The sequence below is a fragment of the Hyperolius riggenbachi genome, chromosome 6 (genome assembly GCF_040937935.1).
Source record: "Hyperolius riggenbachi isolate aHypRig1 chromosome 6, aHypRig1.pri, whole genome shotgun sequence".
Lineage (NCBI taxonomy): Eukaryota > Metazoa > Chordata > Amphibia > Anura > Hyperoliidae > Hyperolius > Hyperolius riggenbachi.
The window spans coordinates 250362809-250386682 of record NC_090651.1 but is presented as its reverse complement, the minus strand read 5'-3'; the positions used below and the strand labels follow the sequence as shown (position 1 = coordinate 250386682).

The 23874-nt window shown below is 42.2% G+C and overlaps 1 protein-coding gene across 2 annotated transcripts in view; it reads right to left on the bottom strand.

Moving 5' to 3' along the window:
• Positions 1–64: 64 nt before the first annotated feature.
• The window catches only part of RER1 (retention in endoplasmic reticulum sorting receptor 1), a 73463-nt gene continuing 49653 nt past the window's right edge, over positions 65–23874 (bottom strand). The window contains exons 3-8 of one of the 2 annotated variants that reach the window (XM_068240668.1): positions 21028–21124; positions 16464–16568; positions 10994–11093; positions 7464–7542; positions 2898–3033; positions 65–1855 (exon numbers count right to left, since the gene is read on the bottom strand). In XM_068240668.1, coding sequence (XP_068096769.1) covers positions 1766–1855; positions 2898–3033; positions 7464–7542; positions 10994–11093; positions 16464–16568; positions 21028–21117 — 600 coding nt within the window. In that variant the 5' untranslated portion in view covers positions 21118–21124 and the 3' untranslated portion in view covers positions 65–1765. The remainder of the gene's footprint in view (positions 1856–2897; positions 3034–7463; positions 7543–10993; positions 11094–16463; positions 16569–21027; positions 21125–23874) is intronic. The other variant, XM_068240669.1, reaches the window with a different exon arrangement.

Here is a 23874-nt window from a genome sequence, read left to right as displayed (position 1 = left end):
GAAACTTTCCTATACGGGACACTTATCAAATATAATCCACAACCTCCTAAAAAGAGTACAGGCATTGAACCATGTAAATTTTATTCTAGAGTCTACATTGGACAACCTGTAGGAAAAACCTCAGGGACATGCCAAATCAATGAGGCACTGCGGAATGTGGTGACATAAAGTAATTGTCAGATAAATAAGTACACGTCAGATTAGAAATATTAACAGGAATATTAAATAAAAGCAGTCTGAATTCCAGATTTCACTTGAAGAAAACCTCTTAAACACATACAGTGGAGGCAGCCATTTTATACATTAATAGTCATTACACCCTAGTATGTCAGCTTTCTAGAAAGTATCAACACCTCTTAGGCACATGGCAAAGAGACTGGTCTAGCTCGGAGATGGCTGCATTCACTGTGTGTATGCCATCAGTAGACCTGTGACTCTGCAGTAAAACACAATTTCAGTAGTAAGGCGGTAAACACTGTGCTCATCTTTGCTTTCAGTTGTGAAAATATTCAATTTTGGAACAGTTAATGTAAAAAAAGGACACAATTTATCATAGTGGCAAAAAGGAGAGAAAAAAATGTATGCTACTTTAGATAGCATTTATAACAGGAACCAAAAGAAAAGGTAATGCTCTTTATGCTATAACTGAAAAGTAAAGGTTATGCTGCTCCACCCATCTGCTTGGCACGGGCGTATAAAAGATTTCTGTACAGATCTTGCTGTCAATAGGACTGGAGTAAGCAAATAATAAAAGCTCAAAAAACATATCCAGAATAGGTCATGCAAAGGCAATCCCTGCATAAGTTTAGCGGCACATAACCCCTTCTTTAGCCATGCCATGTCACCCTAACCTGCTAGATGTGCAAATCAAATCTAAAGAGATCTGTGATGAATTCTTAATTCCTGTCCACTGTGCAGACAGACTTATGTAGAGCTTGCTGATGGTGGCTTGTTCACAATGCAGCGATTACAGTGGCCCGTGGTGGCAACTCTTGGAGATAAAGAAGATTGACAAAGGTATTTGGTGTCCCTGGTAGCGTAAAGATCTGAAGCCCATTTCCTTCTCTTTCAGTTACCTCTGTACAACTCCTCCCTTGTCTTCCAAGCAACTGCTGCAAGCCACAGTGTTCAAACTCCTAGAACTGTAATACTTATAGCTCTACAAAAAGTGGACATCAAACTTCAAATGCATACCAACATTAATATAGGTAAGTGGGGGGCGGTGCAAATCAATCAAAGCCTACTCTTGCCTATCCTCAACCCACAGAGTATTTGCAGAGAAACCTCAGAGGTTACCATTGTGATTGATGGGCTGCATTCCAGTTCCAGTGCAGAGACATCACTCACAGTGAAAAGGGATATGTTCAGCTTCACTGCTACAGGATTGGTATGTGGCCCAGAGTCACAATGGCAGCTTCAATCAAAAGGCTTCTTGCATGGCTGTAGTCTACTCTGCAGCTTTCTCTGTTTGCTACAAAGCGATGGGTTTACATGAAATCTGAGCATTTACCGCAACCTGCCCCACTTCAGCTGACCAACTGAACTGTGCAAACACACTGAACAGGAACGTTGCTAGGGCAAAACTCTGCAGAATGGAACGCTGAGCACATCCTTAGAAAGAAAAGGTGCACTACCATTGTTTAAAATCATCTATGCTTATGTGGATAAAAAGGCATTGTTACAATGGCTCATAACTGTTTTTTTTTTCCTTTTTTGGTGGTTTAATTTTTACATAAGAAAGTCAAAAAGAAGTCGACAGTTTCTTTTAGCTGGAGAATGGCTTGCTGGGTTCTTCCTTTCCTTTGTACTTCCGCTTCCCGTGTGTGAATGGGATGTATCTGTATTTAACCATGTGCTGGAAGACAGAGCAGAGATCATTGTTCACTCACTGTGCTCAGTATGGGAAGTATTAGTATACATATAAGCATGCTACAGTACAAATCATAAAATGCTCAGACAACCGTAGGCAACAAACACCAGCATTAAACTGCTAATACTGCCCAAGGATCTTGATATTACTGCTGCCAACAGTATGCGGGGATAAAGGAATTAGCTGTGTGATATGTGTTTATTGATAGTTGAAAGAGAGCCTTAAGTGAGAGAAATACGGAGGCTGCCATCTTCAATAACTCCTGTTATTTTAGGCACCCCAGGCTTCCCTACTGCCATGCTATCACATTGCCCTGATGAAGCAGCATCAGGCCGTGAAACATGTTGTCCACTGTGCTGAATAAAAAATTAGTTGTCTAGAGTATACCTTTCAGTAGTCTTCAATAAGGTAGGCAAACACCCACCTTATGATTTTATATAGAGAGGTATACGTTTGTGGAAAATACCAATGAACATTTGGGGGCCTCCTAGACCGTTGCTGATATCTACCAACCCAAAATTGTGGTTAACGTTTATGAGTCCTTCACAAACTTCCTTTTGAAAATGTGCCTGAAGGACTTGGTAAAGGCCCAGTGGGGATGGTTCTTTCCCACATGCAATATTGGTGGTTGCTGGATCAGCAACCCAATCTTGTGAGCATAACACACTTTCATTAAGCCGACTCACGCAACGTGCTGCACTAGATCGGGCTCCCAGTGTCCCCATCTTTTTTTCTTCTTTTGCATGAAGCATGTTGAGCTTTTGGCTTTAGTTGTTTGAGAGTTACACACCTGCAGCAAGCATGCAGCCAGTGGAGTCAGACCACAGTCAAAGCATCTAATATGCATGCTAATTCTGAGCCAGTGACTTAGAAGCAAAACATCAGCACAGAAGGCAGGCATATGGCATTTTTATTAGAGAATAAATAATATGGCAGCCTTCATATTCTTTTCAATGTAGGTTCCCTTTAAAGATAGAAATGGTAAAAAATAAACCCCTAAATATTGATTCTCATATATAAATCTTACCTTTATTTGCCTTTTCATTGTTATACAGAAAAGCATGATAAAATACATGACGAGGATAGGCCAAAATACAGGGACATTGAATGCCTCGAAGAAAGTGCACACCATGGCGACAACAATTCCTTTAGTGGCGGAGTGCCTAGAAAGAAAGATAAACAGTGTTTACATGTACTAACTATGCATTTGTAAATAAAGGATTCTTCGTAACGCTATAGTACCCCCCTCCTGATTATATAGGTGAATAACCGTTGTTTCACCTTGAGTAGCTGCAGGAATCTATGCTAACACATTCACTTCCAATATAAAGTGTTACCGTGAAATCCCACTTTGTACTGAATATGGCTGCAAACCCCTGCCTGCGCTACATTACTTTTTGTCATTCAAAATGATTAAAAAGTATCTTACCATTTTCATGACGGCTATGAATATCTAGAGCTTTTGTGCTAGCCTAGAAGCTGTACTTTCTTTACAGAGCATGGACTTACCAAGAATCTTATCTTCCACAAAGAGTAATTAGCTACACAGAACTTTTTACTCATTTTCCACAAGAAACGTGAAATAACTGTGCTTTACATACTCCTACTACACGGCTGAAATAAGGTTTGTCATTCCCTGCAATGTGGACAGTTGAACCTTTCCCTCAGGTGGAGTTTCACTTTAATTACCATGACTGCCATCAATTTACAAATCCACACAATACAATAGTGACAGGCTCTGGTAATGCAGGAATAAAATACAGCAGTGGGTAAAATGCATGCAAAATGAATAGAAATCTCTGAATACATATTGATATAAATTACAGCTTATTTCATGTCACCAGCCATTTATCTTGCAGTAACTCCCACACTTTTCCTCGTTCATTACCACTAGCACATCTTTTTTTCAGTTCTTATTTAAATAAGCTAGAGCATAAAAAAAAAGGAGTAGAGTGAGCACCAGGAGACACTTCTAGTGTAGAATTTATTTAGTAATGTCTCATTTAAAGTGTACCTGAGATGGATGGTATGGGGGTATTTATACTTAAAGTGGAACTGAAGATCATAATAAAACAAGTGTTTCACTTACCTGGGGCTTCTACCAGCTCCTTGAAGCCTTCCTGTCCTGCGACTATCCTCCATTCTCCTGCAGTCAGCTAGTTTCATTACTGTCGGCTTGGAAGTCGACGGTAACTGCACCTGCACACCCCGCTTAGCTTTTTCCGCATTGCAGCCTGCAATAGTGTCCTGCACTCTGCTAATAGCACAGGACGCTATTGCGGGCTGGAATGCGGAAAAAGCTATGCGTGGCTCAGGGCGTGCAGGCGCAGTTACCATCGACTTATAAGTCGACGGTAACAAAACTAGCTGGCGGCGGGAGACTGGAGGATCGTGGAGGAGCGGCGCGGGACAGGAAGGCTGCATGGGGTTGGCAGAAGCCGCAGGTAAGCGAAACACTGTTTTATTACGTTCTTCAGTTCCACTTTAAATGGGTTTACAAGTGATGCACCACTTCAGATATTCTAGATCTTACAATACCGTCCTGAACCTGGGTTTGCTGCAGTAAAGTTCCAGTTAGGATGTCTATAAATAATGGTTTTCTGCTGCGCACGGCAACTATAATCAACCTGCAAAAGATTAAATTCTGCATAGTGTAATACGGTCACAAATGATTATTCAACACATCCTATTGTCTCCAACGTGCTCGTGTCACTCTGGGCAGGTGTCCAGTGATCACTCCCCAACGCCAATACAATAAAGCAGCTCTCCAGATGTACTCCACCTGTATAAAGCGGTGGTATATGCGCTTATGTATCTCTCCACAAATGGCACGACGGCCTCACTTCTTCAAACAAGTTTTAATTGTTGTACAACATCTTTAAGTTGAATTCCAGTAATGACCAGGACCTGCATTTGAACAGTCATCGTTTAGTAATGGACATAATTCGTCGTAACAGGGTGCAGTAACATCTGCACAATAGCACAAAGCTCTCCACAACACAGCTGCTTCCTATCTAAATATACTCATCTCCAGATACCATCCTATACGCAATCTCTGCTCTGCCAACGATATCCTGTCTTCTTCCCTGATCACCTCTTCCCACTCTCACCTGCAAGACTTCTCTCGATCCTCTCCCCTCCTCTGGAACACTCTCCCTCAACACATCCGCCACTCAAAAACATTTTTAGGCGCAATCTGAAAACTCACCTCTTCAGGCAAGCATACTCTCCTACCTAGGACCCTGCCCACTAACCACCATTTCTACCACTGCACACACAGCCTCCCTTTACCTACTGTCCTATACCTTAAATGTTTAGACTGTAAGGCCTTTTGGACAGGGCTCTTTTGTCTCACAATACTGTGTAATGGGTGTACATACCCCCCACCTTTTGTAAAAACGTGTAGTTAATTTGTTCACTGTATTAGCTGTTATACCCTCTTGTCTTGTATCAAGTGTTATATTGTATACTCTGTATTGTTATACCTTGTATGCTATTGTACAGCACCACGGAAGATGCTGGCGCTATATAAGTAATAATAATAATAATAATAATAAAAAAAATAATAATATCATCCCATACCAGAGACACAGCTTCCACCACAACTCTGTCAAAGGCTTTCAAAATTAAAGTAACATTTTTCTGCAATTTTACAACAGGATTCAGATGAATCCAAGTACATCATAGGATATGAAATGCAGCAGTCACTGATATGGACAGGTATTGTTGTAACAGGAAGTAGTGTTATCTGCACAATGACATCCAATATCAGGCGCATGGCTTCCACCACAATTTGGACAATTAGAAGTATTGAGGCAAAAATCCAAATCCAGGTCTTTACAGGCAAAGAAGTTGCTGTCCTACAAGGAGAGTCCAATATGTTTCAAATGTATGCAGAGTACGCAGCAGGCAACATCTATTTACAGGTATTTATTCTTTCCTGGGGCTTCCTCCAGTCCCATTAGGTGCTTGAGGTCCCTCTCCATCCTCTCTGGCTGCTCCATTCTCAGGTAAATCTCTCAGGTAATCTGTACAGTTGTGTGCTTCTGCACAGGCTCAGTACATTCTTGGCGAGGGAGCGAGTGCATGGCCAAGCCGCGCAATTGCAGAAAAGCTCGGCCAGCCAGATTGCTGACAGGTATTTAAGAGAACGGAGCAGCCAGAGAGGATGGTGCAGGACCCGAGCACCTAATGGGGCTGGAGGAGGCCACAGGTAAGTGTAAATTCCCCCATACTATCCATCTCAGGTTCTCTTTAAAAACAACCTTAAAGCCAAAAAAAACCTAAAGAGAAGAGAAACACTAAATGGAGGGCGACCAGAGGGCCTGGCAGTCAGCCATGCCCTGCAGCGGCATAATATATGCCTCTCTAATCAGATTTCAGTTAGAGGAGAATTTATCTGTTGGTCAAATCTGGTGTCCATCTGCCAGTGTATGGCCACCATAACATAGCTCCATAAAGAACAGGCCTAGTTATCAGTCTCAACTGATCCCTGGATGGCTGTAGTTTCAATTCCTGTTGACATAACAGTGCAGCATTACTGGATACCACATACCTCCCTCTTAACCATCAAGCACAAATTCAGTATTCAGAGAGGAGCTGGGAGGAGGCAGCATGCAGTCTCTCACTGTGAGCACAGATCACCTGACAGCTCCCTCTCCTCCTCCACCTGAGAAATTAAGCAGGAGCAGACCACTCTGAGATCCGTCTGTAACCGGTCATGTGTTCTCAGCTCAAATGGGAACACAGTCTAAACGTGGCCACACACAATACAATAAAATGATCCAATTTTACGGCAATTCGATAAACATGATCGGATGACCCGGAAAGCTTTTTTTTCCTATTCGACTGAAAAATCCTATCGGATTTCCCGTTTATCGATCCGGAATGCTGGAAATTTTTCTTCAGTTTTTCTAAAGATTGTATGGTGTGTGTTAGATTGTTAGTTTATTAATATACACCCCCTAGCAATTTTCTTAAAGGTTCTAATAATTTTTATCCTAATTGGGGAAAAATTTAACATGTGTGTGGTACATTGGTCATATTTTTGAAATGTTACAATCAGTCAGAAAAATTGCAATTCTTGAATTGAACAGATATTTAACAAATTGTATGGTGTGTGGCCACCTTTAGGGACCACTATCCCACACATTTACACTTGTATTTAGCTGAATAAACAGTTTCACTAATTTGAGTGATAACTTCTATTATTTAAGACATGGGAATGAAATGTAAGCGTCCAGGGTAGATAGAAGATCACTGTTATTTTAAGAACACTGAAACGCACAGGCAGCAGAAGCCTCGGGAAACTGTCAAACCTTCAGAAGACTATGGCTACAACATGGCTGGCGTACATTATATATACTGCTGGTTTAGGAGAAGCTTCTATAGATGAGGAAAAACTAGGGGTTCTCTGATCCTGTAAGCAGACAAAATTCATATTGAAATATACTTTCACTACTTATCAGATGGCTATTTGGGGATTAGATAACAAATATATGCCATGAAAGTACTTCGTTTCAAGAGAAAGATCTCATGAATACACTAGTGTGTTTTATACAGACACTGAAATAGCTGCTACATAAATACTCACCAGAATTTAAATTCCGGAAGCCGTCGAATAAATGGACGGAACTCTTCATTCTGCTTTGTGGGTAATGAAGGCCCCTCATCTACAGGAAAGATTATATATTTATATGAAATAACCACATCCAGTAACAAGGCAGACAGCAATCTCCAAACACAGCACAAATCTTTTTAACAGACACTGATATAGGCATAATAAAATTCATGTTAATCAAAGTGGAACTTTACTGTAAAATTGTTATTTTTTTTTTTTTTTTACAACACTATATAACATTTAGCTAATGTTAGCCCATTGTAAGTCAGTGATGCCAGGATCTTTTCTGATGGCAAGGTTAATCACTGTGGAATGACTTTTTTTTGTCTACTTCTGAGACGTGAGCAGGAACATCACGTGATAGAGCTCTGAGGGAATTAGGCCGTCGCATCATAACCTAAGGTAAACATCACTAACGCCATATATCTTTCTACTCTCACATCAGTAAAGATTGTGTTCCTTTTTCACCTCAGGAGTCGCTTAACCACATCCAAACTGACTAAAAAATTAACTTCATTAATATTAACTCCCCACTCAGGATTTTATTGAAAGAGGCTACGATAAAAGAATCTCTGAGAGTCGAGCGGAGGAGGTAGAATGGATGGACAGAGAAGCATTTAGGGAGTACAATGGTAACAAGAATGAGGATGATAATGTAATGCTTTGTGACAACCATTTGTAGGGAACTAATTTTACGCAACACACATTTGAAGTTTTGACCAATGATCGCAGCAGATCCCCAGCTTACCTCCATCAGCAAAGAGCCTCTGAGGATTCTTAAAGGGGAACTGAAGAGAGAGGTATATGGAGGCTGTCATGTTGATTTCCTTTTAGACAATACCAGTTGCCTGGCAGCCCTGCTGATCCTCTGCCTCTAATACTATTAGCCATAGCCCCTGAAAAAGCATGCAGCAGATCAGGTGTTTCAGTGGTTCAGACTTATAAGTCTGATCTGACAAGACTAGCTGCATGCTTGTTTCTGGTTTTAATCAGATACTACTGCAGAGAAATAGACCAGCAGGGCTGCCAGGCAACTGGTATTGATTAAAAGGAAATAAACATGACAGCCTCCATATACCTCTCTCTTCAGTTCCCCTTTAAAGGTAGAAGATTCACCCGGCACTCCATGCATCAGAAGTTAAAAAGCTTAATTGTGAAGGCTTACATTAAACCATAAAAATGCAGTCAGTTGCCAAACAGCGTGCAAATATGACTGGTGAACATACCCTTCCTAGCTGGAGTTCAGCTGTGGGGGTGATGTGGGGGGATGGCGGCCCGACTGATGATCGTTTCGCTAGTTATAGCATCTTCAGAGACAGTGTGGACACCCTGAAGGGTATGTTCACCAGTTTGACAACTGACTGCATTTTCATGGATCAATGTAAGCCTTCATAATAAAGCTTTTTAACTTCTGATGCACGGAGTGCTGGGTGAATCTTCTACCTTTAAGGATCGATTTCAGACTGCTTTTCAACACCAAGTACACATGTGCTGAAGTTATATACCACATACCCTGAAGTCCTAAGATTTATTATCTGCCAGCTGCAGCTGTGCCGGTCTCTGTTCGCTCATCTAGCCTCTGAGGATTGCCTACTAGAAGGGCAAGTCCATGAGGGACCATTTAGTGAGAGCGGACAAACCAAGACAGGCACACAAAAATTTCTGGTATCACCTAAAATGGGTACTTTCCCATGCTTACACTGCCAACACTGCAATTGTGTCATTAAGGGCCCTAGTGTGCATCGCCCACCATCAGGTGAACCGATCCCTCTGAGTTGTTATGCAACATGTGACACCAAAGGGATAATTTACTACATTAAAGGGAACCTAAACTGAGAAGGATATGGATTTTTCCTTTTAAAATAACACCAGTTGCCGACTCTCCTGCTGATCCTGTGTCACTAATACTTTTAGCCACAGCCCCTCAACAAGCATGCAGATCAGGTGCTCTGACTGAAGTCAGACTGGATTAGCTGCATGCTTGTTCCAGGGGTGTGATTCAGCCACTACTGCAGCTAAAGAGATCAGCAGGACTGCCAGGCAACTGGTACTGTTTAAAAGGAAACATCCATATCCCTCTCAGTTTAGGTTTCCTTTAAGTGAACTTGCGGCCTAGCATATGTGGGACAAATCTAGAGGATTGTGAAAGCCAGACTTAATGAGAATAAAACCATCATCAATAACCCTGATATAGTTTGGAGAGCACTAAAGGAAGGGGGGGGGGGGGGGGTACTGTTTCCTAGCTAAATATTTTCAAGAGTTCCACCACAGAGCCATCCAAATAACCAAATAAGGTGGCAGGTACTGGAGGTGAATAGTTTTCAGGAAGGGAAAGACAGACCAGAGGGTGGACTTGCTTTGGAGGGAAGCCTGGTGGATGGAGAGAGTGGGGACATAATCGCTCGGATGTTTAAATATTGACTTCAGCCTCAGATGCTTCTTATAGTTTCATTGCTGCTTTCTATGAGAAAAGAGTTAATTGCATTGCAAGATTTATTACTGCCTCCTACTAGGTAGGATGGGTGTGTTATGCGATTTCTGTATATGTGAGTATGTGTAACCAGAGGGCTGAGCACTTGATGAAGGGTATGTAGCCTGAAACCTTGTGTTGGTTGTTTGCTAGGCAATCGTTGAGAATATGCAATAAGAACATTGAAAATGCATTCATAAAAGGACGAGTTTGATTGGAGCTGCTGCACACTTGTCCCAAGTCAGGGTATGTTTCCACTGGTGCGGTGCAATTTCGCATGCGGATGCAAATTTAGTACGCGTTTGCATGCAAATTTTAACGCAAAATTGCACGTGTATCGCATATTTTTGTAGGTATGCGATTTTAGCCATGTCAATGCCGGTGTGTTTTTACATTGATTGTTATGCTAAACTGTACACGAATTTGCATGGAAAAAATGCTAAATCGCATGGAAAATGGCAAAAACGCATGTGGTTTTCCTATTAATTACATTACATGTGAATCGCACACTATGCTTGCGGGGTGCGAATTCTGATGGTTTTGCTGTGCAGATTTTTGGGCTACTGGAAACAGGCCCATTGACTTGTATTGGTTATGTGAATCTGCATGCAGAAAACGCATGCAGATTCGTGCTAGTGGAAACGGGCCCTCAGATAAGAAACTGAGGGTTAGGGAGAGAAAACAAAAAGAACCCAGAGAGCGTAAAAATGAATGCGTGATGCAATGTCCAAGATTAGCTCTCCATGAGAAATCCATCCATGTGCAAGCCAATGTAAGATTTCTAGAGATTACAATGAATTTACAGTCAGTTTATGTAACAGGAAGCAGAGCTGAGCAATAGACACTGCTCAGCACCACCCTCAACCCATGTCTAGTCAGAATACTGTGCACTGCAGGAACCTTTCAAAATAACTGAATGGAGGACACACATTCAGTCCATTAAAAAGTTGCTTGCCAGGAATCTTTTAGCACATGTGATGTGTGAACAAGCTCCTAAACAGATAGGGTTCATAAAGAAGAACTAACACTTTACCTGGATCTTCCAACAAAGATGGGTCTACCTTTGGAGACAAGAATGCTATGAAGAGATTTAGGTGGTAGATACCCAAGGCATATGTTACTATGTACCAACCCTGAAAAAGAAAACAAAAAACTATATAAGAAATAAACAACCATACATACTACTCACACAAATTAATGCCCATCTCAACCCAAATACATAAAACAGTTTGTTGGGTAGTTCTAAGGTTTGTTGTACTGCCATATGGCTCTTGCCCTCTGCAGTGATATTTGTCCAATGCAGTGCAATGGCCGCTTTATAATGCTGCAATGCACCACCTATGAGACGTTCACAGTGCGGCAGGTGCGTTGCAGTATTAGGGCCCATTCACACTTGAGCGGGAATCACGCGATTCCCGCTCAGAGCAAAACGCTAGCGGTTTGTAAAACCGCTAGCCCATGTAAGCCTATGGCAGTGTTCTCACTGCCACGTTTGCGGTTAGCGTTAACCGCAAACAAGTAACATGCAGCATTTTGCTGGCAATTAGCAAGCATAGCACCGCTAATCACGATCACTCCCAAAACGCTGCAGTACCCAGTGATTTTTCCACGTTAAGGACAAATCACTCCCGCAAAACGCTAGTGGTAATCGCCGATGGTTTGCGGTTGTAGGTGTGAATAGGGCCTAACAGGTGCGCGTTTACAGTAAGTGAAGCATACTATTCACTGGCTTCCACAAGAGCATATTGTGCAGTGTCACTGTCCCAATCCCTTGCTGTCACAGGGAATGCAAGCAGTGGCAACTGAGAATGTGGCCTAAGTAAGCAGGATGAGTATAAGTCCAATTAGAAGAAAGTTTATTTTAATGAAAAAGATTAAACAAAAAAAACCACAATACCATATTTGCACTAATTAGCTATTGTGCATTGCTCACCTGTACTTTTTGCAATCATATATTGAAAGGACCTAACTTCGAGCAAGCTGCATCCAGTAGTTCCTTATAACTAGGAGACAGAGTTTCCTACCCAGCACAAAGCAAAACACCTGACACAGCCTAATGGTGTGTACACACTTGAAAGATAAATGAAAGATCTTAGACCAATTTTACCCCCTTCCATGTAGTATGAGAGCCACACCTACAGTCTTTTCTATGGAGCCGAACTCTCCATCAGATCAAACTCTTTGCAAGATGCTGCACACAAAGATGCTGTACACATGCAACAGATCAGTATCTGCAAAAGATATGTTCCTGCAAAATGCATTCATAGTCATGATATCTGCAGATCCTCATACACACCTTGTTTAACAGACTTCATCTGCATATCTGACAATCATCTGCAGATCTAAAAATCCATCCTGGTGGATCTGATCTGCAGATGAATGTCTGTTAAACAAGGTGTGTATGAGGATCTGCAGATATCCTAGACTATGAATGCATTTTGCAGGAATGGATCTTTTGCAGGAACAGATCTTTTGCAGATACTGATCTGTTGAATGTGTGCAGCATCTTTGTGTGCAGCATCTTGCAAAGATTTTTATCTGATGGGGAGTTCAGCTCCATAGAATAGACTGTGTAGCGTGTGGCTTTCATATTATATGGAAGGTGGTAAAATTGGTCTGTGATCTTTCATTTATCTTTCAAGTGTGTACACACCATAACTCTTCCCATTGCTAAAAGAGATCAACTGTCTCCAGCACTGTAAAAGCCATGAGCACCACTCATCGCCCTGCCTACAATATGAAACTATTAGTCACTTATCTTTATATTATCTTTTTTTTTTTTTTTTAAACACCCGGGGAGGAGGAGGGCAAATGCTTTTATAGACACAGAGCAGGAAGGAACTAGACAGAAAATGATGATAAAATTCTGCAGAGCCCTAAGCGACGTACACACATGCGAAAACGATCGTTCGTTGTCAACGATGAACAAACTTTTAATCGATGAAAGAACGACCTAAGTAAACTTAGTTTTAAAAGGTGTGTAACGATCAGGTCGTTAGAACGAACGTTACATCACGTAAAAGCAACTATTGCGCCTGCGCATAAAAATGAAAAGTTCCACGGAGAAATAGCGAAATGCGCATGTCAAGCCTAGTACGAACGACCGTTTCCAACGATGTACTACTTTTGCAAACGATCATCGTTGGAAAAAATCCGCCAAGCTAGATCGTTCGTTTGGAGCGATCTAGCTCGTCCGTCCTTAGACTTAATGGTCGTTGGCTGCTTTTTTTAAACGATCGTCGTTTGAAACGATCGGGGAACGATTGTTTCAAACGACTATAGTCGCATGTGTGTACGCACCTCTAGTGTTGCAGCATGGGCCATAGAGAGTTTATCTCTTGCAGCGGCACAGAGGATGTGGGCAAGGTCTGCCTTTCAATCAATAAAAAATTGATTGGTCTCCCCTCCAAGCTCCTCCATGACCACCTCCTGCCGGTGATGGGATAGGGAGAGTGGTACACACAGTTCCGACTACTATTTAGTGCCAAAATTTTAAACATTGCAAATATGTTCTAATCTACACAATATGCATAAAAAAACAAGCTTAAACTAGGGGTAAAAGACTTGCAACAATGGTCAAAAATGACCTTCCTTGATGGTTTCAGACAGCCTTGCTGCTGATTAGCTATGCGGAAGGAGTAAGAGGACAAGCAGAATCAAGCTGCTGGCACCTGTGCAGGACATAGTAGATCAGCAATTGTTCTCCACCACCCACAATTCTAAACTGTGCCCAAAACTATCAACCGAATTTGCAAAAAAAAGTGTGTAAAAGTTCCTTCAGGTTCTCGATTGATTCAACGTGCCTACATAAACTACAATGTAATAAGAGTAACATATACCACAATGTCAGCCACATAACTTCCTAGCCTTCCCCATCCCTACCGCAGTCCTGTTTCTGTTTTGTTGCCACCACTGCCATCCTTTTATAAAGCATGATAATCACTTGTTTTCCTAAAGCGTGGGAGTAGCCATTTTTTTTTCTTTCTCCATGATAGCAGTACAACAAGTAGATTCCCAAGCTAGAGAATATAGACAGTGTTCTCCCCAGGGCTAATTAGGTGGGCGGGCCGCCCGGCTGGTTTGAAGCCCCGCCCGCCTGTTGTCATGTGCTCGCCTGGGGCTTCTAGTAAACTTCACTTAGGAGCGCTCCATTGCCTGCTTTCAGTCAGCGCCAGCCTCGCACAATAGCAAAGGCTGATGCTGTACACTGAAGGAGCGCTCCTCTGCCTGTCAGCTCAAGTGTTCTGGTGAGACAGGGAGGGATTGGCTGGGCGGGTTGTAAGGGGCGGGACTCCTGCTCCGATTCTTCCTACTGCTCTCCAAGTAATAGGATCTGTTTTATTACGGTGCCTCTCACTCTCGTTAATGAAACCGGAGAGAGCAGTAAAGCAAAAAAAACGCCCACACAGCAGCAGCTTCCAGGAGTGAGATGAGAGCCACGTGAGTTTCCGGGACAGCCTCAGAGCGGCTCACGTAGTCTCTCCTTCTCCTCCAGACTGCAGCTAAACAACATGCCTGAGTAGTTGAAAATGGCAGCTGCACGTTTAATCCAGCTGGAGGGAGACACGGAGATCAGGAGAAGTGATGCCCCTTCAGGCCTCTGCATGTTTATTTACTTTGGGGGGGGGGGGGGGGGGTGAGCAGAGGAGACACAGCCATGCAGAGCATGTTGAATGACAGGCTGTCTGTAGGCAGCCCCCTGTGCACTTGTCTCCTGCTGTGTGTGTTTCTCGCTGGCCCCAGCTTTGTATCTGTAGTGCTGCCCCTCCCCCTGCACACTGGGGAAATTTAGTGGAGCTGAACTCTTACACAGGACAGAAGGAAAGCAGAGAAATGCACCCTGTATTTACACAGTTTAGCCTGTCTAATTTGATCTCTTTCTGTGTCACATGACTGCAGATAAGCTCATTTGAAAAGCCCTGAATGTTAACATATCTGCTTCCAAGAAAGCAGGAAGTGGACACACTGCAGATTTATTGCAGCATTTGTATCAGCTGTAACAAATGTTTTTCTTTAAAGGACAACTGAAGTGAAACTGATATGGAAGCTGCCATAATTATTTACTTATAAGCAATGCCAGTTGCCTGGCTGTCCTGCTGATCCCCTGCCTCTAATACTTTTACCCTAGCCTCTGAACAAGCATGCAGCATATCAGATGTTTCTGATCATATTGACAGATCTGACAAGATTAGCTGCATGCTTGTTTCTGGTGTGATTCAGACACTACTGCAGCCAAATATATCAACAGGGCTGCCAGGCAACTGGTATTGTTTAAGAAGAAATAAATATGGCAGTCTCCATATTCTTCTCACTACAGTTGTCCTTTAAAGGTTATGCTGTTGTGCATCTTTTAGAGCAGAGAGGAGGTTGTCTGTTCAGGTCTGCTTAAAAAGGGACCTGAGCACCTTAATCTGAAACAATCTGCTAGGTACACACAATGCAATTTTCTAACAGATCTACTGTCAGATCGATTATTCCCAACATGTCCTATCTGATTTCTGCACGATTTCCTATAGAAGTGAACAGAAAATCGGAAATCAGATCAGACATGTTGAAAATTGTCGAACTGACAGTAAATCTGTCCGGAAATTGCATTGTGTGTACTTAGCAGGTACATCGGTTTGCCTCCTCATCCTCTTTTTATTCTGTAAGCAGAGTTGCATTCCCCCCTCGCACGCCACCCGGCTACTTTTTTATGCCACCCGGCTGGAAAAAATTTCTGGGGAGAACACTGTATAGATATATAAAATATAACTTACACCTAGGTGTAATCAAGTATTATATGGACCTGCAGGTCATATACTGATTATTACTATAAATACACTTGCCACATATAGTTCATAAAGGAAATATACTAAATATAGTTTTAGAATAGACTAATAAAAAAGTTATATTTTATATATCTATATTCTCTAGCTTGGGAATCTACTTGTTGTTCTGATGAATATCAGTTTGTGTGTTTTGATCCATGATAGCAGTGTAGAAACATAGAAACTGCGGCTAACTCTCTAAGAAGCCAATGAATGATTCAAGTGTGCCTGAAATGAGAGGGATATGGAGCCTGCCAGTTATTTCCTTTTTAACAATACCAGTTGCCTGGCAGTCCTGCTGATCCATTTGGCTGCAGTAGTGTCTGAATCAAGCACAAAGCTATAATGCAGCCAGATTTCAACCTGAAAAACCTGATCTGCATACTTGTTCAGGGTCTATGGCAAAAAGTATCAGGTGTCCTCTCAACCCACAGCTGCTCAATTAGCAAATGCCCCGGACCTAACTTATGAAGTCAAGCAAACACAAACAAAGAACAAAAGTGGAGAAATTGCAGGGGGACACAAACAGGTATTAGTTGTGGACTATGATTGCTCTGGGCACGTGCTCCACTTTTGCTCAAGTTTTATTTGCAACTGTCTGAATAAATCAGAATTACTGAGTATACCGTATAAATAAATGTATGTAAAAGCAACAAGCAACAACTCCAAGAACATTCAGTTACTAAAGCATACCTGTAGTATATAAACCCTTATCATGTAAAGTACGCTTAGACCAAGAGTCATCAGCCATCGCACTGCTGTGTACGGTGTAGATTTGTCTAGCCAAGACTGGTAAATCTGAAAAAGAAAGGAATACCAGATCTAAAAACATGACCATCAGCAATTTACATACACAGCACTCAGAATTCAGGCATACGGAATCCTCCTGAAACCATTCACAAGTGAATCCCTAGATGTGTGACACACAATGCCTCTTTCCCACAAGGTAGGGAAAAGGAAGTGGAGCTCGATAAACAGCGACAGATTTAGGCGCAGCCGGTGCCACCATAGGCTGTAATAGGAATTACAGCTGTAGCAGCACTCTGAGTAATTTGGGCGCCGTCACAAGACAGAGCACAAATTACTATGAAAACACTAATTCCATTGCCAGCAATAGCTGGAAGCCGAATTACATATTAGTACATAGTATTTAACGCCGCCAGGACTTTTGCAGGAGCTGGGTGAGCCATTTTTCAGCTGTACCCTGCGTCCAAATCTCCCGGTGGCTTAAAGGAAAACTTAAGCCAAACAAAAAAAATGACATTTACTCACCCGGGGCATCCCTCAGCCCCCTGAAGCTGGATGGTGCCCTCGCAGCCCCGCTCCGATCATCCTGTCCCCGCCGGCGGCTACTTCCGGGTTCGGCGACAGCCGCCGACAGGCTGGGAACGCGGCTGTTTTTCCGCATTCCCAGCCGCTATATCACCCCTCTATGCTGAATATATATATATATATATATATATATATATATATATATATATATATATATATATATATATATATATATATATATATATATATATATATATATATATATATATATATATATATATATATATATATATATATATATATATATATATATATATATATATATATATATATATATGCTATAGCAGCATAGAGGGGTGATATAGCGGCTGGGAACGCGGAAAAACAGCCGCGTTCCCAGCCTGTCGGCGGCTGTCGCCGAACCCGGAAGTAGCCGCCGGCGGGGACAGGATGATCGGAGCGGGGCTGCGAGGGCACCATCCAGCTTCAGGGGGCTGAGGGATGCCCCGGGTGAGTAAATGTCATTTTTTTTGTTTGGCTTAAGTTTTCCTTTAAGCATATGTATGCCGAGGGAGTGGGGCACATCCGGCTACCATACTGGTGGGAAGGGGGCGGGGGGTACATTATTTAATGTAAGGTGGGGCGGCCGTGGTCCAAATAACTGTATAATACCGTATTTAGTGATACTATCATACCGTGGTATTTTTTTTAGAAGGTCATTATACTGTGGATTTTCAAATCATTGTAACCCTACAACAGATAAAGTATTTATTCAGTGATCTAAAGCTATACATAGGTTAGACTATGCAGTCATTTGATGACTGTATGGGCATTTCTGGTCTGATCCTGCACAGGTAAAAGGCAAACTTTATTTTTTCCCTTTCTTTTAGATGAATTCTATTTCCCTTACTGCATCATTAATCTACCCATATCAAAAACGGGAAAAAAAAAAAAACCCCCCAAAAAAGGGGCTCTTCGATAAAAAAAACAAAAAAAAACATTTAATATTAAAATACATAAAACTTTCAGCATGCACGCCTCTCAAATGTTGATACTGCTGGGAAATTCTAAATGTGGCTCAGTGCGGTGGTTCTCTAAAGAAGATGCCACACCCCCGACAGACTGGAGGCCAAAGGAACAGCACCCCTGTACACAAGTAGTGATGCTTACCCAAACACCCCACGGCACACTCCATAACGAACCTCTCCCATGGGGATGTTCACTTAACCCCATGTGGACCCGACGGCTCTGGCCGCTTTAAGACTAGAGCAGCCGGGCCCTTTCAAGAGCAGTGATTGGCTCATTGCAGTCATAGGGTCAGAAGCCAATTAAATTGGCTCCTGACCGATATACGGAAGTTCTGCTATCAGCGTGATAGCAGAGCAAGCGGGTGCAGCGACTATGATAGCAGCAGAAATGACAAAGCAGTGCACACGGTGGGGATGATTGAAATCTATGCCCTGGCAGGAATAATAGGACATAAACAGGGCGTAGATTTCAGACATCAAGGTCTGCATGTCGTTCAAAAAAATAAAAATAAAAAGTTGTTGGAGCTCAGTACACTTTAGGAACTGGTTTATTGGCATGGTCGATTTTCTTCAGATATACCACACAACTGGTTTTGAAAATCGTACATAGTTTGGATTCTTTACAGTGATCCCCGCTGCAGCTCGGGATCAAAATCAGATACTCGCCTTTAGAGGAAAATCTCAGGATCCTAATGAGGCTTCCCTCGCTACTCAGATGTCCCCTCCAGATCGGTGCCACGCGCCTTCCCATCTTGCAGCGTGGCCGCGCACTAGGCAGGCAAGCATAGCCACCCATGCAGTAGCATGCCGGCTTACTGCGCATAGGTGTGCTTGTGCGTCCATGATACTAGCCTTGCACGCTCATGCCCTCTACACAGTCCGTTCCTGGTAAGCCTCCTTTCTACTGGCGTCTGCCACTGTGTCACTTTTTCCAGGTGGATTCCTATTCTGGCTGGATCCTCTTTCCTCACTATGCCTCACTGGCGTTACCACTTTCTTTTCCCACCATTCTTTGCTGGAACTTACCTTATGGTGTGGCACACCAGCCCTCACCCCTCATTTCATTCTTTCTCTTTCCCTTCCAGCACTCTGCACTTACCAACACCGTGCATGTTTTCATGCAGGGTGCCTATGCACTATCATAGTCCCCAGTGGGGGTTTTCACTGCACCATTTCAGTGCTTTCCAGGTTTTCAGGACTGTGACATTCATTTATTTACGTGGTCAGCACTGTTACATGGAGATTTTCTTCATTATGTATATTATTGGGCCGAATATCATTGTGCATTGTTTTTAATGTTTTAATCATGTTTTGGATTTAATAAAGGCTTTGTTATATTTGCTATTTTGTGTTGTGGTGCGGTTCATTGGGGGCCAACTCTACTCTGTTGCTTATTCATTCCTGCGTCCATGATACAGGGAGAAGAGCTCAGCGACTGAGACATTAGAATACGTAAGAAAGGCTCAACAGGATTGTGAGGCTTCCCTCTCTTTAGGCAAGTATCTCATTTTGTACTCAAGCTTCGGGTGCACTTTAAAGGATACCCGAACTGAAATGTGACATAATGAGATAGACATGTGTATGTGCAGTGCCTAGCACACAGATACCTAGGCTGTGTTCGTTTTTTTTTTTTCTGCCTGAAAGAGTTAAATATAAGGTATGCAAGTGGCTGACTCAGTCCTAACTCAGACAGGAAGTGACTACAGTGTGACCCTCACTGATAAGAAATTCCAACTATAAAACACTTTCCTAGCAGAAAATGGCTTCTGAGAGCAAGAAAGAGGTAAAAAAGGGGAATTTCTTATCAGTGAGGGTCACATTGTAGTCACTTCCTGTTTGAGTCAGGATTGAGTCAGCCACTTACCTGATATTTAACTCTTTCAGGCAGAGAAAGAAAAAAAGGAACACAGCACAGTTATCTGTGTGCTAGGCATTGTACATACACATGTCTATCTCATTATGTCACATTTCAGTTGGGGTATCCTTTAAAGGACAACTGTAGTGAGACATATGGAGGCTGACATTTTTATTTTATTTTAAGCAATACAAGTTGCCTGGCAGCCCTGCTGGTCCATTTAGCTGCAGTAGTGTCCAAATAAAACCAGAAACAAGCATGCAGCTAATCTTGTCAGATTTGACAGAAACCCCTTATCTGTTGTTCAGGGTCTTTGGTTTAAAGTATTAGAGACAAAGGATCAGAAGGATAGCCAGACAACTGGTATTGCTTAAAAAGAAATGAACATGGCAGCCTCCATATACCTCTCACTACAGTTGTCCTTTAAAGAGAGAGTGAAGCAGTATTAAAAACGGGTTTTTACCTTTTATTTAGCTTAAGCATGTTGGTTCCTGCTAAAACGCTGCATCCCCGCGGCAAAATGGAGGGGTTTATACCCTCCAAATCCCCAGGTCTAATTACGGGGAGTGCTTCCTGGTTGAGGCAGAGCTGTAACTCTGCCTCTCGTCGCATCAATCGCAGGGACCAACATGCTTAAGCTAAATAAAAGGTAAAAACCCATTTTTTAATTGGCTTCAGAGTCTCTTTAAAGCTGGGTTCACACTAGACATGTTTAGTGCCACAGACTGTGACAGCGCATATTCTGTTTTCAGCCATGGAATGGAACCATCTGTTCTGTCCCTCACAGAATTTCACTATTTGTTGTCTCGACCAAAGTCTATCTGAGGGATAAGTGTCTAGTGTGATATATGCTATGGTGCGCTACATCTGAGCACTTATACATTTTATATTGTCAATAATAAATAAAAACATGCAGAACATGTCCCTACCCTGCTTTTAGAGGAGTGCAGTAAAATGTGAGAGCCGTTTGAGAAGTCCAGGCAGTAGAACTAAAACACTTGAATGACCAAGATGCCAAAAAAAGAAATAACAGCAGAAACTACCAAGCGCAAAAATACATATAGTTAATAAATGTAGAAGAGAGGAAAAAAAGTTTCCGTACTTCACTTACCTGCCCTAGCCTTGAGAAGAACCGAAAGACCACCGAGGGCTTGCCATGAACTGACTCTCCAATACTGTCTCCTTCTGACATTCTGTTTCTGTGCAAACACAAAAAACAATATGCAGTATATTACATTTTCAGCAGCCCATGGAACACTAAAAAGCAAAGCATTCTAGCAGAGTAAAAACACACACAATTTTCATTAACTAAAAGAAAATCCCAAACTATCCTTTCACTTGACAATCATACTGTATTTGCTATAAAGCCATTAGGGCGAAACAATCATTTATTCCCTATAAGTATCTGATTTGTAAGATTTCTTTTAGCAGCTTTAAAGAATAAGCGACGCCCATGCTAACCTAGAAATAAATAAACACATATATAAGTAGATAAATACTACTTCTACTTACATAACAGATGTATTGTGCTATCCATGTAATGATTTCCTGTGAATTTTATAAAAGAAAAGCAGAAAATCCTATTCTAGGCAGTGGCCATCTTGCCAAGCTAATGCTGACATCATATCCTCCCTGACTGTTGTTTTCCCCCCTCCTTTCTCTTGCTCATTGTGTATTCATTATCTGCCCTCCTCCCAGAGTCTTCAGACACTCCCACTGCACTGTTTTTTTTTTCTTTTTTACTTACACATCCAATCACTGAGTCACCTCAGCCCTGCTTGTAAACACAAGTAATCAGAGGGTGTTTCTGATAAGCAGCTAGGCAGGGAAATAAATGGAAGAGGAGGAATATATTATAGATAAGGCGAACCCCCAGCATTCAACTCAACTCTTTGGCACAGTTTGGCACTAGGGCCAGTGCTCCTAAAGTATGTGATAACTCCAAACCATAACAGCAGAAAAAGTTTTGCAAGTTTTGAATGCAGGATTAGCATCTTTATCAATGAATACACTCAGACCAGTTGCTGTTGAAATTTGATTTTTATGGTGACAATACTGCTTTAAGAAGCAGTATATACTGTATATATTAAAATAAACATGTAGCAAATTCTGTTATTACAGAAGTCTTATTTACAAGTACACCTTTCTGATTAAATAAAATTAGTATGGTACATAATGCTGTATGACAAACAGATCTATAATCTTGTTACGCTACTGTGACTGGAAAATGGAGCTGCTATAAATCCCATTGAATGCATCAATAGGGTAGCACTTCGGAGCCCTGGAAGTCTATTAGATGACCATGCGTTCTAGTCAATGCCCTGGCTTGGTCTCCTTTGCACAGAATGAGGCCGATTTCACACTAGTAACCAGCCTTTTGGTTGCAGTGTGATCGGATGATTGCATCGCACTGCTAAAAAAGGCTTTGTAGTTACCTGGGGCAATGCATGGTAATGAGCCTTCATTTAATTCCTAGCAGTGATTCAACTGTTAAGTGAGGCTTTCTAGCGCTCACTTCCTGTGGCGGAAATACGAATTGCACGGAATGTATTGACAAAACACACTTCCGTGCATGCGCGACACGAACGCATAAAAGTTAAAAATATCTGCAGTGCCATTGACTTACATGACTTCCGGTCGCCGCACGTCACCGGATGCTGGCTAATAACGCGCTGTTGCCATCGTGTCAGATTGGATGCTTCTGGCGCATCGCATTTGATCTGAAATTCCCCATAGATTTTCATTGCTTCAGCGTTACCCTGTGGTACAAAAAGGCTAATGCAACGCGGTGACAACATCCCAGTGAGAGAGGGGCCTGATGCAGGACTATCGATTAAAGGCAAAGAAAGAATATTTATACAGGCGTAGGATCCTGGTCAGATCCTAGGATATTTGTAGGGCACACTATGTGCCATAAGGCTGCATACACTAAAGGTAGCCGTACATCAAGCGACTCACAAGGCAAAATACAAAAATGTATTGATAAATACGTATGCAACTATTATTCATCAAAGTTTGTCAGCTCAATCCAACACATACGGCCAATATAGCAGGAAGCCAATTAACGTATCTGTATGTTTTTGGGATGTGGGAGGAAATCGGAGTACGCGGAGGAAACCCACAAAGACACGGGGAGAACATACAAACTCTGCAAATAGTTCCTGGGCTTTTAATCTGGGACCCAGCGCTGAAAGGTGCTATCCACTTTGCCACTGTGAATAGGTTTTGTAGGTAAACTCTTAAACTACATGAAGGGCTGAAATAAGATTGAAGGCGTGCACAAGAGATGCAAGTACAGGTAGTAAATAGTTTTTCAAAAACATCAACAACAACCATTTCAGGCAACAAAAGATTGAGGCCTCTTGCACACTGCAAGTGATTCCGATTCAGATTCCGCTTTTTAATCAGTTTTTACATTTGATTCAGATTCCGATTTGCAGTGTGCAGGGAGCAAACTGCAAATCGGAATCTGAATCGGATGTAAAAATTGATTAAAAAGCGGAATCTGAATCGGAATCACTTGCAGTGTGCAAGAGGCCTAAGGCCTGAGTGTTTATCTAATTTTTCCTCTTTCACACCCAAAACTAAAGAGGGTCTCACCAGAAAAAGCCCTCCTACTACTCACAACATTCCCATAAGTTCCAGAAGGTATGGCCAGGCCTACATTGGTTTGTAAAGGGGAGCAGCTGTCCTAGCTTCCATCACATTTTGAAACCTCACATTATTTCCAGCAGCATAGGCATGTGAAAATGGCATGGTGCATCATTGCAGGGCCAGCAAAAAGCCTATGGGGATGTACTGCACAGGTGGTGGTAGGGGTGTGATCTGCCCAAAGCTTATCCCTCCTATTCCTCCCTGTGGCAAGATGTAGACCAGTACCAGTGGACAGTGTATTCCCAACTCTGGTGCTCAAAAGATCCAGGTTACCTCAAGCGTTTGGGGCCGATTT